At 34.0% G+C, this 24,168-nt stretch overlaps 3 protein-coding genes across 4 annotated transcripts; 1 reads left to right on the top strand and 2 right to left on the bottom strand.

The window, feature by feature from the left end:
* The first annotated feature begins 6,636 nt into the window (after nucleotides 1–6,636).
* LOC115697529 (pentatricopeptide repeat-containing protein At2g01390) lies at nucleotides 6,637–17,121 on the top strand. 2 transcript variants are annotated; one of them, XM_030624574.2, is made up of 5 exons: nucleotides 6,637–6,936; nucleotides 7,163–7,215; nucleotides 7,981–8,098; nucleotides 8,686–9,439; nucleotides 16,044–17,121. In XM_030624574.2, exons 3-5 carry the CDS (start codon nucleotides 8,063–8,065, stop codon nucleotides 17,042–17,044), a joined length of 1,791 nt encoding a protein of 596 aa, XP_030480434.1. In that variant the 5' UTR covers nucleotides 6,637–6,936; nucleotides 7,163–7,215; nucleotides 7,981–8,062; the 3' UTR covers nucleotides 17,045–17,121. The 2 variants fall into 2 exon arrangements, with proteins under 2 accessions (XP_030480434.1, XP_030480436.1); XM_030624576.2 differs by lacking the exon at nucleotides 7,163–7,215 and having other exon boundaries at nucleotides 6,640–6,936.
* Nucleotides 17,122–19,911: 2,790 nt separating this feature from the next.
* LOC115696309 (putative receptor-like protein kinase At3g47110) lies at nucleotides 19,912–20,652 on the bottom strand. Its single transcript, XM_030623215.2, has 2 exons — nucleotides 20,521–20,652; nucleotides 19,912–20,373 (listed from the first exon to the last, which is right to left on the bottom strand). Exons 1-2 carry the CDS (start codon nucleotides 20,627–20,629, stop codon nucleotides 19,961–19,963), a joined length of 522 nt encoding a protein of 173 aa, XP_030479075.2. The 5' UTR covers nucleotides 20,630–20,652; the 3' UTR covers nucleotides 19,912–19,960.
* A 183-nt stretch (nucleotides 20,653–20,835) lies between these two features.
* Nucleotides 20,836–23,218, bottom strand: LOC133039591 (probable LRR receptor-like serine/threonine-protein kinase At3g47570). Its single transcript, XM_061118486.1, has 2 exons — nucleotides 20,981–23,218; nucleotides 20,836–20,880 (listed from the first exon to the last, which is right to left on the bottom strand). Exons 1-2 carry the CDS (start codon nucleotides 23,216–23,218, stop codon nucleotides 20,836–20,838), a joined length of 2,283 nt encoding a protein of 760 aa, XP_060974469.1.
* Nucleotides 23,219–24,168: the final 950 nt, after the last annotated feature.

Genomic DNA, 24,168 nt, shown 5'->3' with positions numbered 1-24,168 from the left:
TGTCAAAATATTTCTTAATTAATGTGCATTTTATTGAGCATTCAATTTGTTTTTATCAACTCTAGACCCTTTTTCTAGGGGGAGTTGTGTTTGGTACCTGTGAACTATTTGGTTTAAAAGTTAGCATGTTTCTTTAGTTATTGTTGGTTTTCGATTGTGTTTCTCAGGGTGAGTAGTTATTTGTTATGGCTAACTTTATCTTGCAGGTACTTTGTGTTAAAAATTATTTTGTTCATCTAAAGTGCCAAAGGGGGAGATTGTTAAGTCTTTTTTTGGCAAGTTAGTTGACAAAATAATTTTTCCATTTATGGTAAGATTGGTATGCATTCATATTCGATTTCTTACCTTATAAATTCGGATTGTAGTTGCCCTTTTCCTTGTTTGGAAAGTTGCACTTTCAGCTGAACTTTCTTTTGTTGAAAACTTCTCAAAAGAGAAGGAATTCTCTTTTGGAAAGTTGTCTTTTTTAGGGAAACTTTGTTTATTGCTTTTTCTTTATTGATTTCGATTGTATCAAGGAATCAAGCATTGAAAGAAGATCGGACCCGATTTTAGTAAGTTTCCCGTTTCTGGGCAGATCTGCTTCGTCAGCATCCGAATCTGATGTAGCAGATCGTGTTTCTTTTGGAAAGTTTTTGTACAGCTGCTAATTCGAACTTGTGGTTGCCTCTTTGGTTTCCATGATCTATAAATAGAGCCTAGAGAGCAACCATTCGAATTACCTCTTCCATTATTCATTTTCTACATTTATCTTTTGAGAGAAGAGAGTCTTTCTTTGTTTTGTGAGAGCCTAGTTGTTCATCTAGGTTCTAGTTGTTCTATTTCTGTTCTTACTCTATCCTAGAGGTTGTGAAGAACTACTTGACTGAACAAGAGATTGGTCTTCGGGAGAAGACTTGATAAAACCTTACTTCGGGAGGAAGTAAGCAATTGGTCTTCGAGAGAAGACTTGATAAAGCCTTACTTCAGGAGGAAGTAAGCACTTGGTCTTCGGGAGAAGACTTGTTGAAGCCTTACTTCGGGAGGAAGTAAGCACTCACACTTCAAAGACGAAGGGAGTTCGGGCTTGAAGGTGTTTCAAGAAGTCAGATTCATAAAGTGGATTACAAAGGATTGCGACAATTCTTTAGAGGGAGTCTAAACTTGTTTAAGTCAATTGTCTTTGTAATTTTGATACTTTATTAATTGATTTCATTCTCTGGGCGTGGCCCCGTGGACTAGGAGTGTTCGGGAGAACACTGATACCACGTATAAATCTCTTGTGTCAAGTTATTTATTTTTCTGCAAATATTTTATATTCTCGCCCGTTCGTTCGGTTTGTTGTAGCACTACTTTCGCCGTCGCAAACGCTTACAGTTTTTATATTTTCTTATATACAACTGACATTTGCAAAAACACGGTTTTTCATAATTTTTTTTTTTTTAAAAATAAAAAGAAAAACTAGTATTTTTTTACATCATTTAAACATAATATTAAATAAGTGAGACCCATGTCAAAAGTCAATTCCAATCTCTTACAATACATCAAATTTTAATAGTCATAAACCCTCATTTTATATGTAATAGGACTCATTTTATTTTTACTTCCTTACAAAAGATATTTTTTATAGAAGAGTTACATATTTATAGATGGGAGGAATAATTTTCATACTGGAAACACATTTAAGCATGTAAAATTACCTGTAATAAGTTATAAACATTAGCCCTCTAATTATTTTCCACTACAAAATCAACTTTTTTATTATTATTGGTATTTGAATTTGTTGTCCTATAGGGTCCTATATGTGTTAACCAACCAAGCATGTCATGCATTATAACAGACCTTCATCATATATATAAAGTACAGAAGAATAATTCTTTTGATAATAAAAAACTAAAACATCAAATAATTGAATGCTACTTTGCAATTAAATAAATAAATAGATTTTAAAATGAAAATTGTAGCAAAATAATTAAAGTAAGAGGAAATTAATTGGAAGGCACCTTCAACTTGTCCAATGCACTCATAATATATAATTATACTTACATATAAAACTATATTTGTGCGCATTTATATGAAGTGGAGCAAGAATGTTACATATAAAGGAATATATAAGTTTTTTTAAATGAAAAAAAACATAAATAAAGATTAAATTGTATATGGTGTGGAGCATGTGGATCAACTTATAATGAACTATTATTTATATATAGGTCAACAATGGCATACATATGTAATATTACCAGGGCACTTGGTGATGCACCTAACGCCCAGGTTGACATGTTGTATTCTCGTGAGCAATAAAAATTTGAAGTAAACGTAATTCTATTATCGTCGTGACACAAGAAGTGAACTACTATAAATCTCTTGTGTCTCTTTATTTATTTTACTTAACTTATATTTCATCTCGCTAATCTAGCGAGTAGGGGTGTTCGCGTGCGGGTGGTGCAGGTTTAAGTTATTTTTTCAAACCAAACTGAATATGCAATTTTTGTAATTTTTCAAACTGCAACCGCACCACAAGACCTTAAAAACTGCAAAAACCCACTACAAAAATACAGTGTGATGCGTTTAAGTAGTTTACATTATCATTATCAAATATTAAAATAAAAATTAAAAGATTAGTCTAATAAAGTGTCGACAATTATAAAAGGAAATTATTATCTTATTAAACTTTTAACGACATAACATATATACTAATCAAGTTATTGCATTAAATTGTCTCTAAAAAAATTATATAATATACATATATATTACATTATATATATCAAGAATAATATGTTAACAATAAGAGGTTAGAAAAAATAAAAAATAAGAATAATTTATATGAATATTTCTTAAATTTAATTGTATGGCTTGGACTTTATAAAGATATGAACTGCTCATGAAAAGAGAAATCATAATGTAAAAATTAGTATTTTTGTAGTATATAATGCAGTGTAGCTTGAACTGCGATTATTAAATTTAAATCTGTAAACTGCACCGCACCGCACGATTTATAGAAAACACAAGCTGCAACCGTACCGCAAAAGATTTCAAACCATATTTTTTGTGCGATGTGATGTGGTGCGGGCAGTTTTAACACCTCTACTAGCGAGCGAGCGTTGGCTAATTTTTTGTGTCAATATTTTGGTACTTTCATTGAGAGCCACAACTTGAGATTCCCAACAAGATGGTTGCAACAAGATCAACATGTGTTGAAAGAAGCACCACCACTTGGGGCACGCCAGCTGCTAGAGCCAGTGCTGGGACAACATCTGCATCGCAGATGACCGGTGAAGGCCTTAGAACCAATTCATGAGCCCGTCCTCCAAGACCACTGACAACTGCTAGTATTGATGTTGGTAGGTAAGTTTCACCTGATGAGCCTCACGTGGAGCTAGAAGACTCTGAGGAAGTCAACACTCAAGTTGAAAAACTTAGCCAATCAGTTGCTAACTTAAAATAGCAGCTTCGTGAATCTCTCGACAAGCAACGAGAACAGTTCTAAATCTAGTTCACATAATACTATAGAAGCGTTGAAGCTCAATGTCCAGAGCAAAAGTAGCGAAGAACTAACCATGCTTAGTGAATTCGAGAAGCTTATCGCTCCAAAAATGTAACAGCTCCCCTAAAGCTACTTCCACTCAAGCTAGAGAACAACCACATCTACCAACTGGCCACGTGGGTTTCACACAAGGGGAAACCCTTCACGTGCGGAATGCTTCTACCGTACTCGGTAGCCGTGCCACTACTCAGCATGCAACAGGTGCTGAGGCTCCCCAAAGGGCAACTAATTACAAGCGAGTGTCCAAAAAGACTTAGACTCAGGAACGCCAACTGATGGGACCTCCGCCTGATGTGGAGCAGTCGCCTGTTAGGGAAACAATCTATAGACAAGAGACAATATGAGTTTGTGAATCGATGTATATTATGGTTGTTATGATTTGTATATGTTGTATGTTGTATGCTAATGTCTCAAGTACAAATGAGGGGCCATGGTTGGGTATGAAATACGAGGTAAGGTCATTAAATGTAGAGATACCCTACCCTGTATTTGTCTGTTTCGTGTATGACATTGTTATGGTGAGGTTTGACACAATGAAGTTGCTGTTAAATGTAGAGATACCTTATTCCATAACAATGGTAGAGCTAAGTGTGCCCAAATTATTATAGGGTCAGTTTAGGCCCAGGTTACGTATGTAATCACCATGATATGATAATTGGCATGGTATGGTTATGATATAGTTATTTCATAGATTGTGGTTATTCTATGAGTATGATATAAGAGTTATGATGTCTACATATGATGTTATAATTTTTTGTTAGCATGGACGTATTTGATATAATTTTCCATGTATAGAATTATTTACTTATTGTTATTAGTTAAAGTATAATGTTAAAATACTTAATACATTAAGAATATGATGGTATTGTATATAGTTGTATCGTTGTGAATTTAAGACATGTATGGTGAATGTTAATATGTGCTAAAAGTATTTCGTTATCGGGCTTTTAGCTCACTCCCTTACTTTCCTCCTACAAGCAATATATAGGGACATTGCAAATAAGTTTGATGAGCTGGGTTAGTTCTAGTATATATGTTGCGAGGGACTATGGAGGAACAAACGGTCTAGAACACTAGTGAAGCCTTGATTTTGTTATTAGATAGTAAAGTAATTTGAGCTCAGTAGGATGTTGTATATTTATTTTAAAAATACACTCAACTACTTATTATTTTTTTTTTAAAATATGAATCATCATTCACATTTTGCATATTTATTATAAAATCTTTTGTGTATTTTCAAACAATTTTGAGTCTTTTCAATTAATGCATCAAAAATAGTATTTTGTAAAATGGTAAATACCATTTTGGACCCTTCATTTTGCAAAAGTTACCGATTGAACCCTGTGTTTTGTTAAATGACAAATAGACCCTGTATTTTCCAAAATAGTAAAAAAGGGACCCTGAGCTTAATTTTTGACAACTTTTTTTTATTAATATAATCAACTTGAAAACAATTCCTAATACGAACAGATACAGAAAATGTAAATAATTTTATCATAACACTTTTAGATCTGATTATAATTAAATTTTATTTTGACAAAAAATCAATTAAGGGTCCTATTTGTACTATTTAGAAAATACATGGTCTATTTTGTCATTTAACAAAACAGAGGGTCCAATTAATAACTTTTGCAAAACACAAGGTCCAAAATAGTATTTACCCTTTGTAAAATAAAACAAAATATTAAGACGTTACAAAGAGATAAAAAAAAAGATAAATTAATTTGTATTTTTTTTTTAAAAAAAATATTTTTGATTAGTTATTTTTGTTTTTTTAGATTTTAATATGGTTTTTTTAAATTATTTAAATAAGTTAAATAAGGTGAAGCAATGAAAATCTGACACGTGTGTACACTTGTATACACAATAGCGTGGACCAAAATAGACGAAACAAACCAAAATAGAACTAAAGTGTGTAGCTCCCACAATTTCAGTTCAGAGGGATGATCGTACCAAATTAGTTTAGTTGCAAAATACCCTATATGTAACGTCCCCGTTAGAGATGGAAATTTATACCGCGGGGATGGGTAACCGCGGGGACCCGCCCCTAATGGGGTGGGGATTCCCCATCTTGGTGGTTAATGGGGCGGTGGTGGGGGACAATTTCAATACCCGAAGCGGGGATGGGGCGGGGGCGGGGATAATACTATCCGCACCATATCCGACCCCGATATAGATATATATAATTTTTTTTGTTTTTTTTTTCAAACTTTGAGACATATTTAGTTTTTATTTTCTATTATGTTATGCTTTTTTTAAGTAGTTTTATCTTTTATCTTCTATGAATTATGAATGTATAATAAATATTAGTGAGAATATTGGTTTAATTTATTTTTTTCAATTATTTTAAATTAATGTTTTTTTTTTTTTTCATTTTACCTTAATGGATACCCGATGGGTTCCCCATAACCGATGGGTATTCCCCTACCCCGAATCCGTTGGTTATTAGACGGGGATGGGGCGGGGATGGGGGTATAAATAGGTAGCGGGGATGGGGGCGGGGATTACATTCCCCGTACATTAACCGACCAATTTCCATCTCTAGTCCCCGTTTCAATCCTCTATTGGGCCTTTTCCCACGAATTTATAGCTCTTACATGGGTACGTCACTCTTGGCTGTTTCATGGAGTGACGACTGACCCTACAAATCAATACGAGTATTTCTAGCGTGTTTTATTCTCACTCGCATGCTCCCTGAGAAAATTTCTAGAAAACAAGATACACCTTGTTTATATAAGTAGTACCTATTAATCCATTTACGTTATCTTCAACGGTGTATTCTCATACATACACAATCTTAGAATCATCTTTGACTTTTCCTAAGCGGTGTGGAATTGCACAGCTTACCTAACATTTCCCTTTACGGATCACTGGACTACTAACTGTCACAATTACCTCTTTACGGGTTTGACGTACTCGTTGACCACACTTTTAGCTGGTCAAGATTTTGATACAATTTGTAATGCTCCGCTTTAAGCCTCTATTCTGACACTACAAATTAACACGAGTGTGCACGCTTAACTGTGAAATTCTTTCGTCATAAATTAGTAAAAAATTAAAATGTGTGTAAAATTAGACTAATTTACTCAATATTTCTCTTTACTGATCACACCATCAAATTTAGGATTAGTTGTGAAACTTTAGAGGGTGTGACCGCAATCAGCCGTCTTTCTCACTCTCCCAGTCACTCACTGTCTCTCGCTCCCCTCTCCTTCCGGCACAATAAAACGAAACCCCAGTCCAGCGCCGGCGCCGGCCGCCGGAGCTTCCTCCTTCTCGCTCTCGTTCCCTCTCTGCCTCTCCTTCCTGTCGCTCACGGCTCGCTCTGTCTCTCCTCTCTCTCTCGCACGCTACTACCACACCAGACCAGTCACCGGCGTATCCCCCTCCCCCGACGGCAGCAAGCAAAGCAGGTGTTTTTTTCCATTTTATTTAATATTTATTATTTAAATTATATAATAAGTTATATATTATAAATTTATATAGCTATATATTGATTTAATTTTTATTTATTACATATTTGTAATGTTTGTCATTTTTTAATTTTTGATGTATTATCTAAGATTAAGACTAATTGGGTGCTGATTTTTATATTTGAGATAGGATTTTAACTGTTGATTTTGTTATTTTACATATTAGAGAGTGAGAATTTGAGAGGAAGGTTACCTAAAGCTTAAAGATTCATCCTTCAAGTAAGAACTTGAGATTTTTGTTCATTTATGCTCTATTTGTTTATGTACTGAGAACTTGAGATTTTTGTTTATGTTTGATAGGGTAAGGTTTGTATTTGTATTGTATTACTATTTGATAGGTTCAGGTTGTGATGGTGGATTTGAAAGATAATACAGCTAATTTATGTGCAGTAGTACGTAGCTATTATTAGTTGTCAAACCAGAGCAAATGTTTTCATAGAACCATATTCATTTTAACTAGTAGAATCTTTTGGAACAACAAAGATTACTCTATGCTAGATTAGAGCCGGTAAGTTAGAATAATGTGCTGCATCTTTATTAGAGCCTATCCTTACATGTACATTAAAACAAGTTAGAAAAACACCACTGGACCCTTTATAGTTCTGGCACTGATAGTATTATCTTTAAATGGCTTTATTTCATTCCAATGGAAGTCATTTATTCATGCCCGGGACTGGGAGGTGTTCGTAGAAATGTTTCTATGAAGTTGGAGACTCCATGCAAAGGTGTCACAGAAGCATGTGTGTGTGTGTATGTGTTTTATGTGTTTTTTCTTTAACAAACGAAACCATGTGTTGTTTACTGGGTTTTGAGTAATTTTTGTATTAAGGATGAACATTTGAGTCGTTCGTTTCCAGTGTCTATTCTTTTGTTGCAATCAAGGAGTGGTTTCTTTAATGATTACAATAGAATGTTTTGGTGCTGATAATTTCTTATAATTTTGTGAATTATTGCTTATTGTGAATGGACTTTGCATATCTGCAGTTTAAATTGTCAGTTGATTGCCTTTTATCATGGGCTAAGAAGTCTCTATAATGGATTTACTAGTTTATTCATTTGAGGAACAATGTGGAACTTCTGCTGCCGTCTGCACAACTTCAAGGTTATAATGTTATTGCTTATTCATAATAAGACTGTTGATAAACAAGAGTACTTGCGCCAAGGTGCACATGCATGGTTATGTTTTGTTTAATAGCAATGCTTTCCTTCCTTGAACCCCTTCTCCTCAGTTAAAGTATATTGCTTTATAACTCTATACAAAGAAAGTCCTTGTCCTATTAAAGTAATGGAGGTCTCCTACTTAATTATTGGATTAGTTTGGCAACTTGCTAAGAAAATCTTTATATTTTCTATTAGCTGATTTTGGATCATACTTAGGAAGCCCACAAACTATATACTATACTTTTACCCAAAATATGCAGAATAATAAAATGAAATGAAATGCAACTCGTTAAGATAACAATTTTATGAAATGCATGAAATTAACAAAATATGAAAGCTTTTTCTAGCATCAGACTGTAGAAGTTGACTGGGAAGAAAAGAAGAATACGATATTGTTGATTTGACTTTGTAGCTTAATTGTTCATTTTCTTTTTTATTTTATTTTTTATTGTCATGCTCTAGCTGTTTCCTTCTTGCTTATGTAGTGTCAAAAAGAGAAAAGTTGTCTAAGATTAGTTTTTTGCGCAGATTTCTTGTTTTCCACGGAGTTCTTTGAAAGTTCTGCTTTATCCGGCTGCATGTGTTCATAGTCATGTGAATTATTCCTCTAAATTCATTCACTCTTTTCGTCAATTCAAACAAAATAGATTCACTGGAAGAGACCAGCGAAGAAACACTAAGAAAAATCTTAAACTGTTTCAGAAGGAAGATGTAGACACAAAGACTTACATGCGAGATACTATTGGAAAAATTTATAATATCTTGAAATATTCGACATGGGACTCTGCTCGAGATCAGCTTCAGGGCCTCCCTATAAGATGGGATTCATACACAGTTAATCAAGTTTTGAAAAGCCATCCTCCAATGGAGAAAGCTTGGTTATTTTTTAACTGGGCAGTTGAACTAAAAGGGTTCAAGCATGATCAGTTCACTTACACGACAATGCTTGATATTTTTGGAGAAGCTGGGAGGATTTCCTCTATGAAATATGTTTTCAAGCAAATGCAAGAGAGGGAATTAAATATTGATACTGTTACTTATACTTCATTAATGCACTGGATGTCCCATTCTGGAGATGTTGATGGGGCAATGAAAGTGTGGGAGGAGATGAAAGCAAATGGCTGCAGTCCGACTGTTGTTTCATACACAGCCTATATGAAAATTCTATTCAATGATAATAAAGTAAAGGAAGCCACTGATGCTTACAAGGAAATGCTTCAATCAGGGCTTTCTCCTAATCGCTATACTTACACCGTTTTAATGGAATACCTTATTGGCTCAGGTAAGTGCAAGCTAATATCATTTTTCTGGTATGACATTTGATAACATCTTATAATAAATTGTTGGTCTATGGCTGTGTTATTTTTTTCCTTAGACTGATGCTAACTTTGATGATTTTTTTGTATATATGTATATAATCTTTAAATCATTATTGATGTATGCTAAAGCCAATATGCACCAAGTAAATAAAATATTACGGAATAGTAGACAAAATAGATGATAGACTCTTGACCTGTAAAATGTATAGAAGGCTTTTGACACCCAGCACAATGACTAACTTTGTTCTCGAGGTGAAATCAACAACCTACCCAGTGCCTTAAAATCTTCTCAAGTACTACCTTGAGCCTGGAGATTCTTCCATTGTATAAGAATCTACACTGCTTTTGGACAGATCTCTTGAATCCTCTCGGACTCCAACTTACCCGGATGTCTGGTAAATCTCAATTTTGTCCATATATTGCATCCACTATAGGAGCATAATATTTACAAGCTGACTTATTATTTGAGAAAATTAAAGGTTCAAACATTTTTGGAGGCAAAGAACTTTTAAATAGGTCTAGTATCTCTGCTCTAGTAGAACAAATTGATTCAGAAGCAACTGTAGACATTTAAACAACCAAGTCATTGATAGGAATTTCCTATCAAATCAAAGAACACAGTAGCAGAAATAGAGGAAATTATACTGGTATTGATATCAGGGACTTCGAGAACCCTGTTCTCTCTCCCAAACAGTTACAAACTAATCCAAATCCTTCACACCTTGCACTCTGCTCCCCCTCCCTTTTATTACTAACAGCCCCAACACTAATTCACACCCTCTCTCCTCTGAGTCATCAATTCCTATTAATTTATTACTTCCTGTCCTAACAGACATCTCTTTGCAATGTGGAAAGACATCATTGTGCTAGTAACCATTCATTCTCCACCAATCTAGGATGTCAAATCCTTCATCAACTTTTCTTTTCTATCAGCAAGATAATCATCTCAATCATCACTAGTTACTCCATTGGAGGCAAACCATTGCTTAATAAGAGAAGGTGTGAATCCACTTGATTGTTGCTTCTTAGAAGATTAGAAGGAGGTATCGTATTCTTATAGAATTTATATATAAGTTTGTCATCACATTCTCAATTAATTATTATTTTCAGCTGAAATTTGGATTATAGAGCTAACTAAAACCTTATGAATAAATCCAATTTGAATCTTAGATCCAAGATAAAAGCAATATGCTGCTACAATTTAATATTCCCAATTCTTGTCAAACATGAGGGGCATGATTTCTGTTATTTTATTCAATAAAGTATCTATCATTAAACTCAACTTAAACTTCAAAAGTCTCTTCAAAGAAAAAAAATTCGAGGCCACATTTAAAAAAAGCGTAATAAAACTGTTTTCATTTTACATATTTTAAAATAAGAAAAAAAGAAATAAAAATCAATTCTAACTGTCAATTATTGATGAATTCCTTTCTCAAATTTTTTCTTTTCATCCAAGAATGAAATATCTCGAGCAACCATAATTCTTGAATGAAATTTGAATTTTGGAAAGAAATTAGTAATAAAAAATTGTAGACCTCTCCCTTGAATACAGCAAGGGATGTTGATCACCTCCCAAAAGAACATGGTTGGGAATTAAAGTGTTCATAAATGCTCAGTTGATTTATCACAGCCAAAAGTATCAAAACCATTGGTGTGTAGCAATTCCTTTTATGAAATTCATTGGTATATTGTCCATACTTTGGAATAGGCTGAGTGAAGATCAAGTTGAGGATTGTAATCTGCTAGCAAGTATGCTTTTTGTAGAAAAATGAGAAAAATGAGAGAAATGATTTTTATTTTCTGATGATCTCTTTTAGTGTATACAAAGGGTATATATAATACAATGTGAACACCTAGTAATACTAGAGTAAATGGAAAATACATTAAATGTAAATTTACAACTAATTGCTAGCTTGATTTCCTACACTCCCCTCAAGCTAGATATATACTAAACATTCCTAATTTTGAACTTAGTTCCCTAAAATTAGGACGATGGAGAGCTTTGGTTAAGATATCAGCAGCTTGTTGTCTCGAGGGAATATGCTTCAAGGTGATGATCTTGTTTTCAATCTTTTCACTGATGAAGTGACGATCAATTTCAACATGTTTGGTCCTATCATGATGAACTGGATTCTTTGCTATTGCTATGGCTGATTGATTGTCACAGAGAACATCTATTGGGCCTTCAAGTTTGATTCTGAGTTCATCAAGAAGACGTTTCAGCCACATTCCTTCACAAATTCCATGTGCTAAGGCACGAAATTCTGCTTCTGCACTGCTGCGAGCTACCACTTGTTGCTTCTTGCTTCGCCAAGATACGAGATTTCCCCAAACGTAGGAGCAGTACCCAGAAGTGGATCTTCGATCAGTGAGAGAACCAGCCCAATCTGCATCTGTGTATATTTGAAGATCTTTGTTGAGAGTTTTCCTGAACATTAACCCTTTTCCTGGTGTTCCCTTGAGGTACCTAAGAATCCGGTAGACAGCATCCATGTGTTCCTCAAAGGGATTATTGAGAAATTGGCTAACAACACTCACAGCAAAGCTTATGTCAGGCCGAGTGTGAGTTAAGTATATTAGCCTTCCCACAAGACGTTGATACCTTCCTCGGTCAACTTTTGTTCCGTCTGTCTGTGCTTCAAGTTTGGTATTAGGGTCCATCGGAGTTTCACTTGGCTTGCATCCGATCATCCCTGTTTCCTGTAAGAGATCAATGACATATTTCCGCTGAGTTACTGAGATACCTTGGCTGGATCTTGCAACTTCCATCCCCAGAAAGTATCTTAATTGGCCTAGATCTTTAATTTCAAATTCGCTGGAGAGAAGCTGCTTGAGATGAGAAATTTCTTCCACGAAATTACCTGTAACCACAATATCGTCGACATAAACATTCAATGCTGTTAATTTTCCTCCAACTGAGTGTTTTATAAACAAAGTATGATCTGATTGGCATTGGGTGTAACCATCTCCTTTCAACACTTTTGTAAACCTGTCAAACCAGGCTCGAGGGGATTGCTTGAGGCCGTAGAGAGATTTTTTCAGTTTGCACACTTTTCCTTTTGAGAATCGGTCCTCAAATCCTGGAGGAATGTCCATGTATACTTCTTCCACAAGGTCGCCGTTAAGAAACGCATTTTTTACGTCAAGTTGGAATAAAGGCCATTCATTGTTGACAGCAATAGATAAGAGAACTCGGATGGTGTTCAACTTAGCAACAGGAGCAAATGTCTCTTGGTAATCAATGCCATACGATTGGGTGAATCCTTTAGCCACTAATCGGGCTTTAAATCTTTCAATGCTCCCATCAGCCTTATACTTGACCAAGAATATCCATTTACAACCAACTGTGCGTTTGCCATTTGGCAAATCTGTGATAATCCATGTTTTATTCTTTTCAAGTGCTTTTATTTCCTCCATTGTGGCAGCATTCCAATTGGGATCCTGTAGAGCTTCCTGAACTGAATTTGGAATCTGAACTTGATCCAGGGTAGTGATAAAAGCTCTATAGGTAGGAGATAAGCTTGAGTAACTCAAATAGTTGCGAATGGGATGTTGAGTGCAAGAACGAACACCTTTCCTGAGAGCAATGGGAATGCTTAGATCGTCAGACACATCTTCTTCCACAACAGGTTCAACTCGAACATCTTCCTGTGTTTGTTCAAGAATAAATGGAATCGGATTATATTCATGACTTTGCTGAGTTTGAGTGGTAGCTTGTTCAATGCTGGCAAGATTTTTCTTTTTCCTTGAGTAAACTCGGATTTCTTTGTTTGGGATGTGGACAGGAGTTTTTGGCTCATGTGAATTGGCTGAATGGTTGAGTCGGTCCTCGTTGATAGGAACAAGGCTTAAGGAAGGAATTGGATGAGGATTTCTTGGCTCATGTGATTTGACTGAATAGTTTGGAGTATGAGTAACAGACGGATGACAAGTGTTTGAAGCAATGGTGTTGTCAGAAGAAGAATGAGGATCAGTGAGTGAAACAGGGGGATGAGTAGTTTTTGGAGCAATGGTGTTGTCAGAAGAAGAATGAGGATCAATGAGTGAAACAAAGTCCCAATTTTCCCAATTTTGTAGTTCTTGATTATGATTCTCCCCCTGAACTGCAAATTTGGGATAATAAGACTGTTCCTCAAAGAAAGTAACATCCATGGAGTTGAACACTTTTTGTGAAACAGGACAGTAGCATTTGTATCCTTTTTTATTAGATGAATAGCCAAGAAGGATACATTTCGTGGCTCAAGCATCAAGTTTGCTACGATGTGAGGAGTGAACATGGACAAATGCAACACAACCAAAGACACGTAAGGGAATTTGAGACACAAGATGTGAGTGGGGATATGTTTCTAGGAAGATTTGCAGCGGAGTTTTGAATTTTAATACACGTGATGGCATTCTATTTATGAGATAGGTAGCTGTGAGAACTGCTTCACCCCAAAATCTTTTTGGAACATGGGATGAAAAAAGTAAAGATCGGGCTACCTCTAGTAAATGACGATTTTTGCGTTCAGCCACACCATTTTGTTGTGGTGTGTCTACGCACGAACTTTGATGAACTATCCCATTGGATTGCAAATATGATCCAAGTACAGAATTGAAGAAGTCACGAGCATTGTCGGTTTTTAACACTTGGATGTTTGTTTGGAATTGAGTTTGGATCATTTTGTGGAAATTTTGAAAAATATGACTTGTTTCAGATTTTTCTTTCATGAGGAATGTCCAACTTAGGCGGCTGTGATCATCAACTAGTAATAAAAACCAATGTGCTCCACTGATATTTTGAATTTTGGATGATCCCCATATATCACCATGAATGAGTGAGAATGGGTGAGAGGGTTGATAAGGTCTTGGAATGAAAGAGTGGCGAGAGTGCTTAGAAAATTGACAAATATCACACTTGAGAGACTGAGGATTTATATTGACAAATAGGGATGGGAATAAGTGTTTAAGATATACAAAATTTGGATGACCTAGACGGTAATGCCATAACATGATAGTACTGATTTTATTAGACTGATTTACTGAGGAAAGAGATTGACCTTGGGAGAAACAACAACGATTTCCATGGTTAAACATGGGGTTGTCGATTTTTAGCAGATACAAGCCCTTACTGAACTCAGCATAGCCAATCATCTTCCCCGATTCCACATCCTGAAAAACACAAAACTTAGCAGCAAACTTAACTTCACAATTAAGATCACTACTCAATTTGCTTACAGAAAGTAAATTGCAATCAAGCTTTGGAACGTAAAGGACAGAATTTAAGACAAGACTTGGTGAGATTTTTATAGTTCCAATTCCATCAATTCTAGAAGACGAACCATCAGCTATGCGAACAGTCTTTTCATGAGAGCACTTACTTAGAAAAGAAAATAGTGATCTATCACCTGTCATATGATCAGAAGCACCAGAATCCACAATCCAAGGGTCATGAGGGATTTGCATAACCTGAAGTGCATGAGTATTGCACTGTCTTGCAACTAAAGAGATGATTTGTTCTGCCATGGAGAAAGACAACAAGACAAAACAAACAAGTATAGAAACAAAGAGAGACAACGCTGGAAAAACGTCGCTGGAGTTGGAGAAGAGCCAGAGATGGAGAAACCTGAGAGAGGCGATGCTGGAAAAACGCCGTTGGAGGCTGCCACGCGCGCCCACGCGCTGGCGCGTGGAGATAGTCGCCGCGGATGGAGGTGGCGCGTGGGGCCCACGCGCAGCTCGGATGATCGCCGGATTTTTGGGTTTGGCCGATCGGAGGTGGGAGAAACTTCTTGGGTCGAAGGTGAGAATAGAAAACTCCTTTTAATTAGTTTTCTAAGATAGAGCCTCCAAACCCTAATTTTAAGAACCCTAATTTTAAGAAGGGAAGGAATGAAAAAAATTCTTTTGAGGAGCTTTTACATGCTCTGATACCATGTAGAAAAATGAGAAAAATGAGAGAAATGATTTTTATTTTCTGATGATCTCTTTTAGTGTATACAAAGGGTATATATAATACAATGTGAACACCTAGTAATACTAGAGTAAATAGAAAATACATTAAATGTAAATTTACAACTAATTGCTAGCTTGATTTCCTACACTTTTCTGAAACCTAATCTAATGTAGATCAACTACCACCGATCGATGTCTTAAGGACTCTAGAATGTCCAACTGCAGTACCTGTATGGTACTTCTAGAGCAATGATGGCAAATAAACCGAGTCATAGACAAGGACTAATCATTACTTGTACAGTAATCCCTGGTCCAAGGTACTTTCAACATGGTTATTGTACCCCCTTGCAAGTCATAATGTACGGTTACCAAAAGCGAATTATGTTCCACTCATTGCTACCCATCAACAACTTGAGGATAATAAGCTTGTTATTTGTATAATTGTTGAAGTTTAAACTTGCATGTGTTTCCCTATTTTTAATGAGCACTGAAATAGTATACTAAACAATTTGCTTTTGTGTTGCAAACTTATGAATAACCAGTGTACACCTAGTGTCTAAGGTCATTATCTTCATTTTTTTCTTTTTCATTTTGAATTATTGTTAATTTTTGTGCACTTGTGATGATCAACAGGTAATTGCAAAGAAGCCCTTGAGATTTTTAGTAAAATGCAAGAAGCTGGGGAACAACCTGACAAAGCTGCATGCAATATTCTGGTTGAGAAATTAAGCAAATCAGGGGAAACGTGGGTCATGTCCCAAATCCTCCAATACATGAAAGAAAATCGTATTGTTCTTCGTTATCCTGTTTTCAGTGAAGCATTACAAGCTTTAAAAGTTGCCGGCGAGAGTGACCTCCTACTTAGGCAAGTGAATCCTCATTGTTCCATTGAACGAGTAAGTAAAGATTTTGGTAGAACAAGAGCTGCTGAAATCAATTCTACGATAGACGAGTGGCTCATATTTACTCTATTGGAAAAGGAAAATCTTATTGCTGTTGATAGCTTACTTGGTCAAATTGATGATAAAAGCACACAATTGGATTCTGAAATCATCTCAACCATCATTGAGGTAAACTCCAGTCGTTGTAGGCCTAACGGCGCTTTGTTGGCCTTTGAGTACAGTGTTAAAAGAGGTATAAATATTACAAGAAACTCATATCTAGCTTTGATAGGAGGTTTGATAAGATCAGAAATGTCACCCAAGGTGGTAAAAGTTGTTCAGGAAATGATCAAAGCTGGATATTCTATTGGAATATACCTTGCTTCGGTAATTATATATAAGCTTGGGAGTGGTGGTAAGCCCAAATGTGCTGCTAAACTTTTTAGTTTATTGCCCATTGATCACAAGTGCACTGCAACTTACACTGCTCTTATAGGAGTCTATTTCTCTGTTGGTAATTTTGATAAAGGACTTGAAGTTTATAAAAGCATGCAGAGAAATGGGATTATTCCTTCTTTAGGAACATACAATGTAATATTAGCTGGTCTTTCAAGAAGTGAAAGTAGAGTTAGTGAACTTGAATATTTTAGAAAGGAAAAGAAGAGACTACAGCTTCAGGTCCAGTCTCAGGACACCATTCCCATTGAGAAAGGGATTTGTGATCTGATATTTCTTGGGGATGCAGTCACTTGATGTTGTATGTCTTGACACTATTCTTTTGTTCTTCATAAAGTAAATTAAAAAAAGAAAAATTTTAAATTTTCTTAAACCATTTATTAAGATTGAAATAGAAGGCAAACTGACATATTAACTGTGTTAGATTTACAACACTCTACTGTCCTTGACGGTAGACTGGTAGAGTGCTTGACACTGCTTCGAGGGTAGAGAAGAAAAAAAAAACGAAAACGGTGTTAGACTTGGTGGGAAGAGAAATGTCAAATTCAATCCATATTGTGGAGAGCTTTTAGACTTAGGTTGTCATATACAAATATATAACTATATATTCATAATAAGAAAAGAAAAAACAGGAAAGGCCTTCTTGGCTAAGGGGGCTTTAGGCAACTGCCCTAGTCGCCCACCCCTTAAGTCGAGTCTAGCCCCACTCGCTCACTTATCAAGCCTTTTGGCTCATCTGCTATGACTGGTTGAGGTTCTTGCTTAGTGAGAAATGCCATTGATGGGCTTGACTTTTGGTGTTCACCAAAGAGCCTCACCTAAGAACGGCTCACTCCCTTGATATAAAACCACTTAGAAATATTTTCAAGTGGCTAGAGAGCATGCCAATGCAAATTATGCAATGGCCAAGGACACCCTCTGGGTACAAGACTCAAAGGACGAGTAAGATTGACAGAGTCTATTTTAGACATAGGTTAGGTTTGTGTTTATGGTTTACATTTTTTGGAAGCCCAAATAAAAATTGAAAGGTCTCATTAGATTTTTTATTTAAGTAAAAATAAGTGTATTGTAAATAATAAATATTCGTAAAAGTAATAAAAATTATTAAAAAATTGGATAAAAATATTAATTTTACTTAAAAAAATATTTTCAAACTTTATTTTATTTATCAACACGTATCTTGAAAAATCAAAACAAAATTATTGAGATTCTAATAAATAATTTAAATGAACTAAGATTTTTTAAAGAAAAAATTAAATTTCTTTATATTTATAAAATCATACCTTAACAAATAAAGAAAATAATTAAAAATTCAATAAAAATATAATTTTTTTTTGAAAAATTTATAAATTAAACTAAAAAAATATTATGTTTAATTAAATAAATCTAATTTTTTTGATAAAAATAAAATATATTCAAGTTTGTTCCTTTAAAATTTAGTTTTTACAAATTAAATTTTTAATATATTATTTTAATATGTAAATGAATTTTCTAATAAAAAATAAATAATCTTTTATATCGCGTAATTGGTTTTAAAATTATAATTTATTCAAAATGATTTTTTTTAAGATTTAAATTAAATTTGTAAAAAAATGTTGAATCTTTCTTATTTTTATTTTGAGGGGATACGATTTGATAGTTGTCAAAATTTAGAGGGCAAAGTTGCTAATTGACAAATACATGTCATCATTTGAATAAAATAATTGAATAGAACCTAACAGAAGGACTAAATTTATGTAAATGTAATAGTTCATGGGGAATTCTTAACAAGCCGTATATTTTAGGGGCCAAAATCAGTATTGTCGAAAGTTCAGGGAGAAAAATTACTAATTATTCTAACAAAAATGTTAATAAGAGACACATTAAGGTGTCAAGCACCACAAAAAGTAGCATACTATTATTAGTGTATTTTAATATCATCTCCCACAAATTTTAATTTGATAAATATTTTAGAAAACTGCTAACAAATCATTGGATACCACATCGATATGGTATTGAGCACATTAATAACGAAAATGTTAAGGAGCACACATAAAGGTGTCAAGCACCACAAATGGTAGCATACTGTTATTGGTGCATTTCAATATCAGTTCCCATAAATTTGAATTTAATAAAAGGTTTAAAAAACTGCTAACCAAATATTATGTATCACATCGGTATGGTATTAAATATCTTAATGTACATAGCAATAATAATACCAAAAATCAATTAATAAAAAATATAGTACAAAAACAATAAAAACAAATCATTTTTCATTCTTATTATATAGTAGAGATATGTATAGGTGGAGCTAGTGGATGGATCATCATACTTGAGGCAACCACTAGACTATTTCTAGCACATAAATTTAACTCTTATCTTTCTTTCAAAAAAAAAATTTAACTCTTATCTCTTTGTTTCATGAAACGGCTTGTTGTGTGACCTCCTAATCTAATCAGTGGCCCGTTTGGAAGGTCATTATGTAATTTAGAGTAGTTATAAAATTTGACGTATTTATTTAATCAAGTAATTATACGATTATTATATAACTTGAGGTAATTGAGATGTCTCAGTTACACTATGCACTCTAGATATTGGGTGCAATTATAAAATATCACCATTTTCAGATAATAAATATTATTAAATTATATAATTGCTGACTTATTTACTAAATATAAAAAGGAAAAATAGCGGCATAACCCAATCTTTTTTTTTAATGGTAAAAATGTACAATGTTCACTTCTGTTAGTATTTATTAGCACCCAATTCAATTCTGTCAGTTTTGTACACGTGTACAACTCATATTAATTCACCCATTTACTAATATGACTTTTGTTTTTATCTCATCATTTTACATCTTAATAAATAAGTGAATTAATCTAAGTTGTACGCGTGTACACAAATTGACAAAATTGAATTGGGTACTAATAAATACTAACAGAAGTGAACATTGTGCACTTTTGCCACTAAAAAAAAAGTTTGGGTACTTAAGTCATATAAATATGAAACTTTGGGTACTTATGCCGCTATTTTCCCATATAAAAATAATAATTTATATTTAATTATTATTTCATTCGAAAATATATTATATTTTAAAATAATGTATAATTACTCTAATATTAATAATTAAAACTAACAGAGTGAACTACCTAAAAGAGGAACAATATCTTCATAGCAACTATATATATTTATATATATATCTTGGTGCTAGGAGCTCTATCTAGTAAAAACAGATTAGTTTCTTGAGAACCTTCCAATAATTTTTCTGACCAACTTCAATTCCTTGATGACATCAGTAAAGTTCATTCTTTCTCTTGGTGTTTCCACAGAACATGCAACTCCAACTCTTAGGATTGCAGTTAAACACTCCTCTCTTTGTTCTTTCTTGCTGTAACCCACTTCATTATTATTAGAAATATCTATGTTAATTGGTGCCTCTTCTTCTCTTTCTCCTCCAACCACAAATATTGGATCTAAAACATCTGAGATTTGTCTTCTTAGTAATGCCCTCTTAACATAATCATGAAGACTCAACCCATCTTTAAACATTTCATCAGTTGGTCTCTTTCCTGTAAAAATCTCTAGCAAGAGTATTCCATAGCTGTACACATCACCATGTGTTGAAACCTTACTTCCCATTCCATATTCTGCAAGGTTTTATTATAACCAAAAAAAGAAAACAATTGTTGTGAGTGACTATGCTAACATGTTCTTAACTTCCATTGGTTAAAAGGGTTGTTTTCATTTTTAACAAATTTAGACTTTATTAGATAAAAAAAATATGTTAATTTTACCTGGTGCAGCATACCCAATAGTTCCTTTCAATACAAATGAACTTGTTTGTTGAGTTGTGGCTTCTTGAATGAACCTTGCTAACCCAAAATCACCAACATGAGCAATCATATCATTGTCAAGAAGAATGTTACTTGGTTTTAAATCACAATGAACAATTGGTTGTTGACAATGGTGATGGAGGTAATCCATAGCAGATGCCACATCAATGGCTATGTTTAATCTTTGAACAAGACTTAATATCTTCAATTCTCCATCTTCTCTCGAAAACGAATGCAACCAACTCTCTAAGCTTCCATTAGGCATAAACTCATAGACTAAAGCTTTGAATTCATTGCCTTGAAAATCAGAACTTGAGCAAACTGTCAACAATTTCACAAGATTTCGGTGTCTGATGTTTCTCAAGGCTTCACATTCAGCCAAGAAGCTTTTCGAGGCTCCTCGTTCGTGTAGTTGAAGTACCTTTACTGCAACAACCAATTCATTTGGATGAAGAGTTGCTTTATAAACCGAACCAAAGCTACCACTGCCTAACAAATTGGCAGAAGAAAACTCATCAGTTGCTTTGAGAAGACTTGCATAGGAGACATGTAACAAAAGATCTATAGTTGATGAATTCGGTGCAGATGAAGGCTCCCTTTTCAGCTTCTTTAACCTCAAGACAATTAGAGTTGACATGATCAAAACAGATCCCAGTAGTCCACAAAACAATGGTATAATCCACTTAAGTCTTTGAGATATATTCTCATTCTTAGACTTATTAGCAATGCAAGCTGGAAAATGCAATTCTGGTATACCTCCACATAGCTTTTCATTTCCTACTAAGGAAATACCACTTGCATTTTTGAAAACCCCTTTAGATGGTACCTGTCCTTGGAATCGGTTGAAAGAAAGATTCAAGTTTTCAAACAACATGTGTTGAAAGTAGTTTGGAATTTCGCCAGACAAGTTGTTGCGCGAAAGATCCAAGTCTTGAAGTCCTCTCAATGAGCTAAAAGATGAAGGAATACTTCCTTCAAATAAATTACTCTCCATGTGAAGATGTTCTAATTTCAAACAACTTCCTAGCTCACTAGGAATTTTGCCAGAGAGTTTATTTTCAGATACATCAAAGTACCCAAGATTTTGTAACTTTCCCACTTCAGAAGGGAGAGAACTAGTAAATTGATTTTGAGCTAGATTAAGGGAAATTGTCAAAGAAGAAAGACTCATAACTTCTTTAGGTATGGAGCCATTAAGATAGTTATGAGAAAGGTCTAACTCCTGCAAAGTTGAAAGGCTTCCAAGGCTAGAAGGGATAGGACCTGTTAAAAGATTCTTTTGAAGATGGAGTGAGTATAATTGAGAAATGCTAGCTAGAGATGATGGTATGTGACCAGAAAATGAATTTTCAGACATATGAAGTCTTCTTAGTCTTTTGAGATCACCTATATCTGCAGGAATTTTCCCACTAAAATTATTTTTCTCAATAACTAGCTCAGTCAAGTTAACAAGGCTGCCAATCCCTTTTGGGATGTTACCACTCAATTTATTGCTCCCTAATCTCAATGTAACAAGTGATGGGATTTTGTATATGGAACTAGGAAATATCCCTCCAAATTGATTGTCACTTAGATCAACTACTCCCAACTTTTTGCATTTAGCTAAAGACTCAAAGAAATTCAAGTCATCAGCTTCACCTGTCCCAAGAGAATTAGAGGCAAGAACTAGCCACCAAAGATTAGGGGAGTTGCCAAAATCAATGTTAAGTTTTCCAGTGAATTTACTCCCTTCAGTATCTAATTCAACAAGATTTGAAGCATTAGACAATGATGATGGAAGTTGTCCACTAAACAAGTTGTGACCAACATTAAAGACTATCAAATTAGGAAGAGTGAAGCCTAAGTCTGAAGGCAAACTCCCTTCTAATTGGTTATAAGGCACAGTAAACCTTGTCATGGATGAAAGATTGTAAACAGAGGAAGGTATCATACCGGATATTCGGTTAACCCCAAGTCCAAGAAATTCCAAGTTCTTCAACTTCCCAAAAGATTCTGGTATTTTTCCATCAAAATTGTTGACTGCAAGTGACAAAGATTTTGTAGAAGAAAGGTTACCTAATGAGTCAGGTAATGGTCCACTAAGATTGTTGTAGTGAAGTTGAACTCTTTCAAGTAGTTGAAATGATCCAAGTTCAATTGGGATTCTTCCACTTAAGTTGTTGAATCCCAATCTAAGCCTTAGGAGCTTAGAACAGCCTGAAAGATTAGCTGGGATAGCACCAGAAAATGAGTTGTTGGAAAGGTCCAAATGTTTGAGCCTGAATAAGAGTCCAAGCTGTTGTGGGATTTGATTCTGAAAATGGTTGAAAGTAAGATCAATCGTTGAAAGGAATGTGAGATTTCCTATGGAGGGAGAGAGTGAACCAACCAAGTCATGAGAACTGAGGTTTAAAGTGGTCACTCTTTGATGAAGGTGGCCACAAATGACACCAATCCAATTGCAGAAATGGATTGAATCATTCCATGATTTCATAACACCATAAGGGTCATCTATTATTTGAGCTTTTATGGCTAGTAAGGCTTGTCTATCAGTCTCATTTCCATTGGAGTAAGTTTTGGTGGTTGCAAAGGAAGAGAATGATGATGGTGAATACAATAGTATGGTGAGAAGAAAGGTAGTGAAAAGAAATGAGTTATGGTGAGAATTGAAAGGAGCCATGGCTGAATATTGATTGGTTTAATATGAATTATTGTAAGAGAGATCAAGTATAAATAAGTAACAATTATATAACTATATAATGCAAATATTTATTTTATAACATGATATTGTTGCATGTAAATTACCTAGATATTTTTTTAGTTTAGGTCTCATTTATTCGATTATATTGCAAGTAAATAAAAAGTTATTACCATTTTTAAAATGATAATAATAGGATTATTATTGTTGGTCACACAAAAAATTAATCACAAATTATCAATTTTATAATCAAGCAATAATTTATGATAAGACCTAGTGTAAATTTAAAATTTAAAGTTTGTAAGAGATATAAATAATTTTTTTAACGGCATAAGTATTAATATTAATAAAATTATAATTTTTGCCTAATTTATTTTATTAGTGTCTTAAACAAAATAGCGTATAAAGTCTATATTTTAAATTATTGAGTTTGAACATAAATATGTAAAATCAATTGTTTTCAAATTTTCTTTTTTAAAATTGAACAAAAATTATAATTTTAATAATATTAGATATTTATGTTATTAAAAAAAAAATTATACCGTTACAACTCGAAAGTTAGTATTTATGTTAAAATTAATTCTAAAACTTATATAATAATTAGTGGATATTGATAAATAATTAACTTAAACATATTGACTAGCTACTTATTCTTAAGTACAATCGTAATCAAAGTTGGTCAAATCAATGGATCTAAAAAAGATAAAATAAAATCAAAGTACTTACAATGATAAAGATATTTATGTACTACTAGCTAACATTCTGATCCTTCCCGATTTAGTAAGGCTTGAATTCAAATCTTTACTTTGAGTTTAGATTTTTCTCTTTTATTAATCACTTAGACATTAATTAATAATAAGAACAAGACTATGGTAGACCAAGACTTTGTGGAAAGATGAAAATCATGTTATGATATTAATTTATATATATAT

This window comes from Cannabis sativa, chromosome 7 (genome assembly GCF_029168945.1).
Source record: "Cannabis sativa cultivar Pink pepper isolate KNU-18-1 chromosome 7, ASM2916894v1, whole genome shotgun sequence".
Taxonomy (NCBI): Eukaryota; Viridiplantae; Streptophyta; class Magnoliopsida; order Rosales; family Cannabaceae; genus Cannabis; species Cannabis sativa.
This window is presented reverse-complemented; position numbering and strand designations above follow the sequence as displayed.

What these genes read in the sequence shown, in the direction of transcription:
- LOC115697529 (XM_030624574.2), top strand. Translation starts at nt 8,063, where the DNA reads ATGTGGAACTTCTGCTGCCGTCTGCACAACTTCAAG. An exon ending in GCCGTCTGCACAACTTCAAG is followed by an intron (nt 8,099 to 8,685) that starts GTTATAATGTTA and finishes TTTTTTGCGCAG; the next exon opens with ATTTCTTGTTTTCCACGGAG. An exon ending in GGAATACCTTATTGGCTCAG is followed by an intron (nt 9,440 to 16,043) that starts GTAAGTGCAAGC and finishes GATGATCAACAG; the next exon opens with GTAATTGCAAAGAAGCCCTT.
- LOC115696309 (XM_030623215.2), bottom strand. Translation starts at nt 20,629, where the DNA reads ATGATTGCTCATGTTGGTGATTTTGGGTTAGCAAGGTTCATTCAAGAA. An exon ending in TATTGGGTATGCTGCACCAG is followed by an intron (nt 20,374 to 20,520) that starts GTAAAATTAACA and finishes AAAACCTTGCAG; the next exon opens with AATATGGAATGGGAAGTAAG.
- LOC133039591 (XM_061118486.1), bottom strand. Translation starts at nt 23,218, where the DNA reads ATGGCTCCTTTCAATTCTCACCATAACTCATTTCTTTTCACTACCTTT. An exon ending in AATTGGTTGTTGCAGTAAAG is followed by an intron (nt 20,881 to 20,980) that starts GTACTTCAACTA and finishes AATTGTTGACAG; the next exon opens with TTTGCTCAAGTTCTGATTTT.